Genomic DNA, 11,781 nt, shown 5'->3' with positions numbered 1-11,781 from the left:
ATGGTGCAACACGATGACTTTCCCGGAAGTCGCCCATCCTAATACTGCTCTCGCTCAAACAAGTTTAACTTCGGAGTTCTGATAGGATCTGATGCTTTATTGTTGGTATGATCGCACCCTATAGATTTTAGATTCTAACTCTAATGAATGTAGAAATGACACGATATAGTTGTACGAGAAAGTCTAAATATGGATTTGTAGGAAATTTTAAAATGATTGATTTGAATTACAAGATCATTGGGACTTCCGAGATAAAGATGATTGATTTGAATTACAAGATCATTGGGACTTCCGAGATAAAGTTTTTTTTTTTTGGACTAAATACTGTTTAGTCCTTGAGCTCTTAACCATAAAACACTTCAGTCCATAACCTTCTAATTTCACACGTTTAGTCCCTGCACTTCAAAATTTCAGACCAATAGATCCTTACCGTCTAAAAGCCGCGGCGAAATGTCTATTATGCCCTCAGTTCTTTTTTTTAAATTAATTAATTATTTTATTTTTTTTGGAAAATGAATTTTTTTTCCCTTTCTTTCTTTCTGTTTATTTTTTTTCTGTTTTTTTCCCTTTCTTTCTTTCTGTTTGAAAAAAAAAAGAATAAATAAAAAAAAGAGTAAGGAATAAATTTATTAAAAAAAAAACTAAGGGCATAATAGATATTTCACCGCGACTTTTAGACTGCAAGGACCTATTGGTCTGAAATTTTGAAGTACAGGGACTAAACGTGTGAAATTAGAAAGTCAGGGACTGAAGTGTTTTATGGTCAAAAGCTCAAGGACTAAACAGTATTTAGTCCTTTTTTTTTTGTTCTTGACATAACTTGATATTGCAGCTAACTCAATATTAACTTGTACATCCGCTAATGTGTGTTATTAAATATTTACCTAGTAAATTGGCGATAGGGAGTTCAAGTAACAGCTAAATCGGATTGTATATGAGTAGGGTCGAGTTGAGTCGAAGTACCATTTCAATGCTCAAGATCTAATTTTAGTAATATTTAACCAGTTTTGTTAAGTGAGATTAAAGTGAAATTCTACTTTTTATAATGTCTAGCTCTGTTTGACTAGTGAACAATTCTTGGCCAAAATTTTCTTGTCTTTTTCTCTTCTCGAGTTAGAAAATGGTTCGGGTTGGCAAATGACAACTTAATCAAAATCATACGTGACTTCATTCATAAACTAATCTAGACTATCACTATTGGAGGATGAGTTGAATAAAAGCCTTCGTTACCTTATTTTTCATCGAAGCCTCTCTCTCTCTCACATTGGGTCATTTCCACTAGTAATTAGATTCTTAATAATATCAAGATCATAATGAAAAATCTTTTACTTTTTATTTTTGGTCTATAAAAGTCTCTTACCACTACTACAAAAAGTGCATCATACAACACCCATCAGACAAGAGAATAAAAGTTTACCGTCATCTGATAACGTGAACTCTATTGTACAACGCTGTTAATGATCTGTTGTGGGAATGTGTTAATGCTTGGATCCGTTGGGGATCTGATTAACGATAAGTAAAGAGAGAGAGAGAGAACGACACAAGATGTATAGTGGTTCGCCTCCGCATGAGCGGGAGACTACGTCCACTTGAAAGCTATACTAGTGTGCCGAGCCTTGCGGCCTAACAAGATTACAAGAGGTGTAATCAATGTGTTGAGTTGTGGGAGGAGGCATTCCTTTTATAGATGAAGGAATGCTTCTCATTTACTTGTCCTTCGATGTGGGACAAGCAAAGTTACTATTCTAGTCTATTTAACATGTAGAAAGCTATGTTGTAGTGGCATCTTGGCAAGGGCGGAAAGGTGGCTTCCCGACGTCGGATTTGCGACTTCCGGATACCGTGGCGTAGCTTGAACATAGGGCTACAAGATGCAAGTAGTGGTTGGGCCTCACCATGTCTCGTGGATGTCCCAAAGTGGGTGTTACTTATGCTTGGTGAGATAGCAAACTAGCCTTGCTAGTAGAGGTATCTACAAGTCCCCGAAGTCCGCAAGCAAGAGGAGCTTCTTGGTTGGGGAGTTATACACATGATGTCACCAAGAATAAGTAACCGGGTGGTACGGAGCCCCTACAAGTCCCCGAACTCCGTAAGCAAGAAGGGACTCGTAAACCTGCACAACAAAGACAAAAAACAGGCATATGTAGAATGCTCGTTGCATTGGGCAACAAATGTGAGTTGCACTGATATGCGTTGGCATATACGAACGTACGGGGTGCATGATACATGTTGATGTATACGCTGGAATGGCGCCGAGTACGATTCCTTATGACGTACAAACTCGAGAACGCGTATGGTCGTGTGAACATATGGTTTGCATATGATAAATGTAAGTTGCACGAGCGTTGCGGAGGTAAGCGTTTGTAATTCGTGAGTGTTGAATGCTTGAACGCTTGTGTTAGTTTGGTTGTCGCTCGTATTAATGGAACGTGAAAAGAATTCGATTTGTCACAAGCGACAAATGGTAGAAGAATTCAATGTTCCATTAACATGTGGTGTGTCGAGTAGACATGAGTGTAAAGCTCGAGGATTGCCGGGAATGCATGAGCGGGAAGCTCGGGGGTGCCGGGAAGGCATGAGCGGAAAGCTCGTGGGTTGCCGGGAAGGCATGAGCGGAAGCTCGGGGATGCCGGGAAGGCATGAGCGGAAGCTCGTGAACGGAAGCTCAGGGATGCCGGGAAGGCATGAGCGGGAAGCTCGGGGGTGCCGGGAAGGCATGAGCGGAAGCTCGTGGGTTGCCGGGAAGGCATGAGCGGAAGCTCGGGGATGCCGGGAAGGCATGAGCGGAAGCTCGTGAGCGGAAGCTCAGGGATGCCGGGAAGGCATGAGCGGGAAGCTCGGGGGTGCCGGGAAGGCATGAGCGGAAGCTCGTGGGTTGCCGGGAAGGCATGAGCGGAAGCTCGGGGATGCCGGGAAGGCATGAGCGGAAGCTCGTGAGCGGAAGCTCAGGGATGCCGGGAAGGCATGAGCGGGAAGCTCGGGGGTGCCGGGAAGGCATGAGCGGAAGCTCGTGGGTTGCCGGGAAGGCATGAGCGGAAGCTCGGGGATGCCGGGAAGGCATGAGCGGAAGCTCGTGAGCGGAAGCTCAGGGATGCCGGGAAGGCATGAGCGGGAAGCTCGGGGGTGCCGGGAAGGCATGAGCGGAAGCTCGTGGGTTGCCGGGAAGGCATGAGCGGAAGCTCGGGGATGCCGGGAAGGCATGAGCGGAAGCTCGTGAGCGGAAGCTCAGGGATGCCGGGAAGGCATGAGCGGAAGCTCGTGAGCGGAAGCTCAGGGATGCCGGGAAGGCATGAGCGGAAAGCTCGGGGATGCCGCGAAGGCATGAGCGGTAAGCTCGTGGTGCCGGGAAGGCATGAGCGGAAGCTCGGGGATGCCGCAAAGGCATGAGCGGAAAGCTCGTGAGCGGAAGCTCGGGGATGCCGGGAAGGCATGAGCGGGAAGCTCGGGGATGCCGCGAAGGCATGAGCGGTAAGCTCATGAGCGGAAGCTCAGGGATGCCGGGAAGGCATGAGCGGGAAGCTCGGGGGTGGCGCGAAGGCACGAGCGTGAAAGCCTGGCGGTGCCGCTGAGGCACAAGCGCGAGAGTCTGGCGTTGCCGCTGAGGCACATGAGCGGACGCGGGAGCCTGGCGGGGCCGCTGGGGCACGTGCGCGGAAGCCTGTCGTTGCCATGAGGCATTAACGGGTAGCTCGATGGTGATGCCCTAGGGCATGAGCGTGGCCGTTGCTAATTATGCTGGGCTGTATGTACAAGTCCCCGAAGTCCCCAGTCAAGGAGGGTGTTCTTGCGGGTTGATACCAAAGCGTAGCTTTGTGCCGTATATGAAGCATAATTAGTGCGAGTGCGTCGTCCATCTAGAATTGGTTGGAGCGAACGCTTTTGCCCTTTCGGGTGGGCCCCTGCTAGGCCCTGCGAGGAGTCCCCCACTCCTGGCTATAGACCTCCGGATGGTCGGAAAATTGTTTGATGAGGGGAGCTGCGCGGAGCAGAGGGTGTTGGGTAGCGAGCCCAATCTTTGGTACCCAAGCGTCGGGGTTAACTGCCGGATCAATGGCTGCCGTGGGCTGTGTTAACTAGTCCCTTGCTGTTTTCTCGAAGGAGAAAAGCTTGACTGCAATGCCGCGTAGCGGTCATTGTCATTATGAGGCGTTGCCTTACCGCCTGGCGGTTGGTTGAAAAATGATAAACACATAGAGCAAGTAATAAAATTTTGTTTGAGTGTCCCATACTTATTTAATTTTGCAATAACAATAGAAGCATGGCATATGTGTATAGCATGTACTTGTAATGTGGATGCTAATATCATTTTTGCATTTTGTAAACATGCTTAGAGATCATTGGGATCAATATTTGAAGCATGGCATAGCTAGCATGGCATATGTGTATAGCATGTACTTGTAGGAAAGTTGCTAATAACATGTTGTAGGCATGCTTAAGGGTTATAGAGACATGTATAGTCATGGCATCGGCGGTAGCTCAAATTGCAAGAGCGTAAAGATAAGAGGAAGGCACTTATCTTGGGCCGGTTTGGAGGCTAGCGGAGTTGGCCGAGCATGATGCGCCATTGCTTGTGGTGGATAAAGTACTCCGATAATGTCCGTCAACTCGTAGTTGCGGTCGAATGCTTGATAGAAATAGTTGAATTTCCTTAAGCAAAAATAGATGATTAATATGTGGATTTGTAAAATCAATATAGATAATTTGTATATGTGCAGCAGCCTATAGACCGAAGAAGCTAAATGTCTACATGGCATGAGTTCAAACAATTGCATGTTTGCATGCCTATTAACCAAGTGTGATTGCACTGGCGGCCATTTGAACACAGACATGGTATGAAAGGAAAGTAGGCCAGTTGGAGTAAATTTCTTATTCTGCAGCTATACAAGAATATATGCTTGTGGTCATTTTAATTGAAATGTACAACAGTGTCACCTGGGCCGTGGGAGTACACACGTATCGTGAAGTTAAATATGTACTTGAGATATGGGACGTTGTCCAGACAAATGTACAAATGCCCATTAATATAGTTGCAAGGTTAAGATAATGGAGTTACACGTGCACTATGGACGGCCATGAGTGTTTGTCTGCCAATGAGTTAATTATTTTGTGTGGCAATGTAGTTGCCGACATGCAATTAATTGGATTAAGATGATCTATGCATGGGGGGACACATGGTATTGAATATAATATATTACTTTGTTCAATAAAGCAATATATATATATACACACACACCATGTGTCATTTTAAACTCTATGGCGCCCCATACCCATGCATGAGGAGCATGTTGCAAGTGTAGTGATTAAATATGCTTGTGCTATATGTGTGCATGGCAGACAAAGGTACACATGGCATAGCATTTTAGTTATGTCTCTATTGACTTCTACTCTGGTCATGAGCAAGTGGTGGGCACATGTCGTGCATATCAAATAAAAGAAGACCCAGAAGACTTATCTCGTTGGCTTCCGCTGCAAGCGGAATTGACGAAGGGCCCAACATTCAGAGCAAGAGCTGCAAGTGACCAGCAGAAGTGAGCGTTGGCTCGGCGACAGTTGCAATTGCAGATTGCAGATTGGCCAGCGAGGAGTGCTACTTAGCTGAGCTATGTTCGGCTGTGAAGCTATCCGGCGGTGGCGGAGCTATGTCCAGCGGAACGAGTCGGCGGAGTTATGGCGAGCGGGGTGGTGATGCTCAAAAGCTGGTGAAGCTCGGCGCCGATGCTAAGCGGTGGAGCAGCTCAGCGGAGGAAAAGTTAGGCGGAGTTCGAGTTCGGCGGAGCTGGAGTGCAGCGGACCTGGAGTTCAGCGGAGGCTCCGAGTTTGGTGGAGCTGGGCTGTCGCTGATCGAGCTGAGATGGTGCCAGCAGAGGAAGTTGGGCGGTGGTGATGGAGTTTGATTAGCGGTGATGCTCGGCGGAGCTTGCTGGCAGTTCGTTTGACTTGATATGCTCAAGGTGATGAGTTACTGCACATTGGACGATGACGTGGTGCGTCGACGCTGTAACTGGGATGCAGCGAAGGTTGCTGCAGGCTTGGCGGTGCCCTGAGGTTAGCGGAGCTTTGATCGGCGGAGGTGAAGCTCAGCGGTGAACAGTCCAGCGGAGGGGTCCCCTGGCGGACGAATCTCCGGCGGAGGGCCTGGAGCTGCAACCTGGCGGAGGAGAAGGCCAGCGGAGCATGAAGATAGTCCGGCGGAGCGGAGCTTTGGCTAGCGGTTGCTCCTAGCGGTGGTGGTGCTCGGCGGAGGTTTTGCCGCTAGCGTCTCCTAGCGGTGTTGTAGCTCGGCGGAGAGTCGGCTGGAACTTTGCTCTGATATATTGTTGATGCTGCTGCCATCACTGAGGAGCTGGGGTTCAGCGGAGTACAGTGTGGCGGAAGATTTTCCGGCAGAGGTTGGCTAGCGGTGGCAGCTTTGGTTGGCGGTAGCTTCAGCTAGCAGTGGCTCGTTAGTCGTTTGACGACAACAGCTAGCGGAGGCTTGGGTCAGCGGAAGCTCCGCCAGCGGAGCTTGGTCATCGTTGACCAGATGTTGACCGGCTCCGCTGGGCGTTGACCGACTCCGCCGGGCGTTGACCAGCCATGTTGGGCGTTGACCGGCCTCGCCGGGCGTTGACCGGACCCTATGGGCGTTGACCGGCTCCGCTGGGCGTTGACCAGCCACAATTTGATGTTGAATGAGCGTCAACTCGACATTTTCGGGTCAAAGTTCGTGGTAGGTGACGAAGCCTTTGTGTTGGCTTCCCACAGACGGCGCCAATGTTAATGCTTGGATCCGTTGGGGATCTGATTAACGATAAGTAAAGAGAGAGAGAGAGAACGACACAAGATGTATAGTGGTTCGCCTCCGCATGAGCGGGAGACTACGTCCACTTGAAAGCTATACTAGTGTGCCGAGCCTTGCGGCCTAACAAGATTACAAGAGGTGTAATCAATGTGTTGAGTTGTGGGAGGAGGCATTCCTTTTATAGATGAAGGAATGCTTCTCATTTACTTGTCCTTCGATGTGGGACAAGCAAAGTTACTATTCTAGTCTATTTAACATGTAGAAAGCTATGTTGTAGTGGCATCTTGGCAAGGGCGGAAAGGTGGCTTCCCGACGTCGGATTTGCGACTTCCGGATACCGTGGCGTAGCTTGAACATAGGGCTACAAGATGCAAGTAGTGGTTGGGCCTCACCATGTCTCGTGGATGTCCCAAAGTGGGTGTTACTTATGCTTGGTGAGATAGCAAACTAGCCTTGCTAGTAGAGGTATCTACAGAATGCTACCAAATTGAGAACTTTTTCTTCAGACTTCTATCACACAACACAATTAAGATAGTTCTGTTGTATAAATGACACAAAACTTAGTGGCAGATATTCCGCCATCACTGAACTCAAAATTCCCTCCGAAGACAAGTTCACCAAATTTATCACACAACAGAATTATACATGTTCTGTTGTGAGAATGTTGCAAGCTACAGCAGGTATTGTCATTCTGTTGTCTGAATGAGAAACATAGGCGGCAACAATGTTTTCATTTTGGCTCAAATCGATTTGAATTCCTCCCACCAAACCTAGGCAAGTGGTAAACTTCCCTCCCTCCGTTGACACATATCTTTTAATATAGACTCTCGTACAACAGTTGTTTAATTATCTGTTGTGGGAGACATGCCACTAAGTGACCAAACCATATATTTGAAAGAGAAAAGAAAAGAAAGAAAGACCTAAACCTATTGTTTCCTCTCTCTCTCTCTCTCTCGGTAAAAACTCTAAGCCTGAAGCCTCTCGACAAAAGCTATTCTCAATCCCAGACTCCCAGCTCCTTTGTTTCTCCCTCGAAGTCCAAGTCCTCTTAGTCACTGTCCTTTGTTGCTTCTATTCTTTCTCCCCTGAAATCCAAATTCACTTCGGCGACGAAGGAGATAAAGTGCCCCAGATCTACTTTTTCTCTCCTCCATCTCTCTCTCCTTCTCGTCTTCAAGCTAGAGTTAATTAAAGAGATGCAGAAGATGAAGGTGTGCGAGACAATGAAGGTGAACGTATTGTGCTGCGTCGAAGAGGCGGTGTTGTGCTAGGCTGCATCACCATCGCCTTCACTGAGAAGCTCTCTCTCTTCTCCCTCTGCAAAGCAAACTCAAACAAGTGTCCTTCTCTTCAAGATTTAGGGTTACAAAACCCCCAAATCCAATCCCCATCCCTTCCGTCACTGTTAGGGTTCCGGCAATTCAAATTCTAGATTGATTCGCCAGAATGGCCTCCTTTATCTCCCTGATCAACGGCTTCGAACTGGGATGACTCCTAACCTGAGGATGTCGCCATTTTGTCCTCCACCAGGGCTTTTGCGTAGGATGCCTTGCTGCAATTCCAATTGGGGAAGTTCGATCAGTGCCTCACGGCCTTGCAGGAGTACCTCAAGAGGAAGGCCGACGATCCCAAAGTAATTCTCTCTCTGATTTGTTTAGCAGGATTTTCATGGATTTGTTTCTTGTTTGAATTCAATTTATTTGTTTCGGTGAAGTGATTATGTTTTTGAGTCAATATTGTATCAAAAATTTTTACTGACTTCCCAATCCTAATTCCCTACTACCTATGACAAAGAACCCCAAAGCAGCAATCTCAGCTCCAAAGCCTTCTTGGTTCTCCCCAGAAAGGTACGTCTTTCTCAATTGAAATTTTGGGTTTCCTGAAATTAATTAATTATGTATCTTTCATCATCAACATTGATGATGGAGATGGAAAGTGATCAAAATTTTTAAACTTTTGTCAGGTTGCTGTTAATCCTGTGTCTGGATAACTTGATAAAGAGGTGAGTAATTGAGGTATTCTCACAGATAACTTTTATCTAAGCTGTTATTGGTGTAGGATGGTTTTGCATCTTACTACATATTAAGAGGATTATTATGATGTTAGAGTATTCACATTAAGTTGATTACACATGATTTCTTGTATTTATTGGCTGTATTTGGCTTAAGATGGCTTGCTTCTTACAAGGGGGATTTTAAATTGAACAACTTTCAAGATGGTGTTCTATCATCTGCGTTTATGATTGGTCTTCTCGTGGCCTCACCCATCTTTGCATCCTTGGGAAAGAGGTGAGTACTTGTGTAACTTTTGAATTTATTCGAGATGTGATTTAGCCGATTTGATTTTTAAGTTCATGTGCACTGCAAACAGAATCCTTTTAGGCTGATTGGACTTGGGTTATCTATTTGCACATTTACCACAGCTGGGTGTGGTAGTATGTGAGTGTGACTATCTTTACACTAGGTTTTGCTAGCTTTTAGTTGGCTTTGTATTACATCATTAGTATCTCTCTGTACTAGATACTGAGTTATCACTGGGTTTTGCCATTGTAGGCTGGTTGGAGTCGGTGAGGCATCTTTGATAAGTCTTGCAGCTCCATTCATTGATGACCATGCCCCTGCAGATCAGGTTTGACTCCTCCCCCTACATCTTTATCATTTCGTATTGGTATTCATAATTAGGAATTAGGATTGGGAAGTCAGAAATATGAGTTCTGTGGTAGGGAATTAATTCTTTGTAATGTGAGTTGTTGCCTGCCACATTCTTGATTGGATGTATAGAGAATGACTTTTGGAGAAGAAACTCACCTTATGTGTCAGCTAGGAAGATATTGAGGCATAAACTGGTTGTCAATTGAATGAGTGGTTCAACCACTTTTTGGGTTTGTCAATTACTAAATCAAATAATAATTGTCTGTATGCCTTACTAAAATGATTTCTCTGTTGAAGAGAGATGTTCAGGCTAAGTCCTTGAATATTTAGTCTTACTTTTTATCTTTCTCTCACAGTTTTTGTCAAATATGAAATTGTTAGAGGGTTAAAACTATATGATGTTTTCCAGCTCGGTTGGTCATTTTGTGGTTAGAGAAAAGTTTATAATCTTTTGGAATAATGTGGAATGCATTATAAATTAAAGTATGCAAACTGAGTTTACTACATGTCTTAAGGCCATCCAAAGTAGAATACTTTGTGAATAATTGAATTGAAGGTCTGTGTATATTTTGTCTATGTTCCTTTTCAAGAGATGTAATAATGCTCTTTCCTTTCATTTGTAGGCACCTAATCTGTTATATGTTGACCAGCCTATTGATACTAGATTCAGTTATACTTTGATAGAAGTGATATTTGTCACTCTGAAGATGGTGTTAGTAACAACCTCTCTGACTTCTTACAGGTGTGTCATTTAAAGGATGTAATTGATCAAATCATTAAGTTTTTTTGGAGTAATACAGCTAGTCAGAAGATAGCTATGGATACTGCAACTGCTATGCAGGTTCTTTTCCCCTTATGCTGTTTATTTAATATATGTTGTCTCTTAGAGTGCCTTCAAGTTTGTTGGTATTGAGCATGTTAACTATGATAAAATGTTTCATTCATTGTGTGTGTTGCATTCTTTTTTTTTTTGTTACGTAAAACACTCTAATGCTGGTTTAGCTAGAAAAAATTAAGTACACTATATTAGACATAATTCAATCATAGTTCTGTATTATGGCTTAACATATAATATCAAATGACATTTCAATTGTTTCAGGAGTATATATAACATCCTAGGTGCACACTGTTTCCCTCTAGCATGTTTAGTTGAATATATTATCTTTTAAAGATCAATGCAGTATTCATGGGTTAAGCATATCTTCAGTCATTTATTCAAAACTCTAATGTTTTAAGAAAATTCTGTTTTACTGCAATCTTTAAAGATATTGATATCTCCAGTGGTATATTTTTTTGCGAATATAGGATTTTCGGTTATTTCATTATTGCCCACATGAGTATGTGCTAAATCTTTAAAGCACAAAGCTAAATAGACCTTCACTCGGTGGTTCTACTGAATATCATGATGCAAAATTAAGAAAAATGCATAGTATGCTGTCAAGATGCTATATATCCCAAAGCAATTTGCATATTTCCTAACATTCTTAAAAGATTGAATACTTTAGCTAACATAAACAGCATCACTTTCCCAACTACATTTTAAGCACTACTTGTTTTCCTTGGTCTCAGTAAAGCTAGAACTGCCTTGGTTACCAAGTACTTACTATGCAAGTAATACTATACAAAAATTGGAGTTCTATATTCTATATGAGCTAATTAATAGTATTAACTTTCTTTCTGCGGGTTGAGATTGAAGTGTAAAGGTTGGAGCAGCTCAAGTCAAGTAAGCTCAGAGATCATTCTGAAAAAGAAGTTGGAACTGGAGCACAAGCTGTTGGATGCTCCACCAAACACACTAGGTGCTGCTGCCTTGGCACTACACTATGCAAGTGTGGGAGAACGTTAGTGGAAAAGTTTCTCTTGATCGCTACTATTTGATTGTATCAGCTTTTGCTATCTTTCAATGTAATTAGCTAGAATGCAGCAGCCATCAAGCTAGCTAGAATGCCTTCTGGATACATGAATGTATAGACGATTGACAAATGCTAGCTTTTTTGGCAGTTGACATATGCTAGCTCTTTTGGTACATTAGATAGTTGAATTAGAGTATTCCAATGTCTAAATCTCATATTGTGCATTATTTTTTAGCAAATATTTCAGGTAAAGAACCGAAAGTAATCAAACAACAGTCAATTACATTACCATATATCGTTAATCACACAACGGTATCTATAAAATTTTGTCATCTCATTAATACTCACACAACAGAATAAATAGGTATCAGTTGTCCAATGTTAAATCACACAACAGTTCCTATATTTTTGTGTTGTATGAGAAGTTAACCAATAACAGTATGGTATTACTTTCATTGTCTGAGTGTCATTTTTCTGTTGTGTGAGAAGTTAACCA

At 43.8% G+C, this 11,781-nt stretch overlaps 1 protein-coding gene and 1 pseudogene across 2 annotated transcripts; one reads left to right on the top strand and one right to left on the bottom strand.

Moving 5' to 3' along the window:
* LOC112191120 lies at nt 1–119 on the bottom strand (annotated as a pseudogene).
* An 8,311-nt stretch (nt 120–8,430) lies between these two features.
* On the top strand, nt 8,431–11,441 carry LOC112187621 (probable sphingolipid transporter spinster homolog 2). 2 transcript variants are annotated; one of them, XM_040514888.1, is made up of 7 exons: nt 8,431–8,628; nt 8,745–8,783; nt 8,968–9,069; nt 9,163–9,219; nt 9,334–9,409; nt 10,175–10,273; nt 11,116–11,441. In XM_040514888.1, the coding sequence occupies exons 1-7, from the start codon at nt 8,567–8,569 to the stop codon at nt 11,131–11,133; spliced, it is 453 nt and encodes a 150-aa protein (XP_040370822.1). In that variant the 5' UTR covers nt 8,431–8,566; the 3' UTR covers nt 11,134–11,441. The 2 variants fall into 2 exon arrangements, with proteins under 2 accessions (XP_040370822.1, XP_040370823.1); XM_040514889.1 differs by lacking the exon at nt 9,163–9,219.
* Nucleotides 11,442–11,781: the final 340 nt, after the last annotated feature.

Source organism: Rosa chinensis, chromosome 2 (assembly GCF_002994745.2).
Source record: "Rosa chinensis cultivar Old Blush chromosome 2, RchiOBHm-V2, whole genome shotgun sequence".
In the NCBI taxonomy this organism is placed as follows: Eukaryota; Viridiplantae; Streptophyta; class Magnoliopsida; order Rosales; family Rosaceae; genus Rosa; species Rosa chinensis.
This window is presented reverse-complemented; position numbering and strand designations above follow the sequence as displayed.

What these genes read in the sequence shown, in the direction of transcription:
- LOC112187621 (XM_040514888.1), top strand. Translation starts at nt 8,567, where the DNA reads ATGACAAAGAACCCCAAAGCAGCAATCTCAGCTCCAAAGCCTTCTTGG. An exon ending in TTTGCATCCTTGGGAAAGAG is followed by an intron (nt 9,070 to 9,162) that starts GTGAGTACTTGT and finishes GAATCCTTTTAG; the next exon opens with GCTGATTGGACTTGGGTTAT. An exon ending in ACAGCTGGGTGTGGTAGTAT is followed by an intron (nt 9,220 to 9,333) that starts GTGAGTGTGACT and finishes TTGCCATTGTAG; the next exon opens with GCTGGTTGGAGTCGGTGAGG.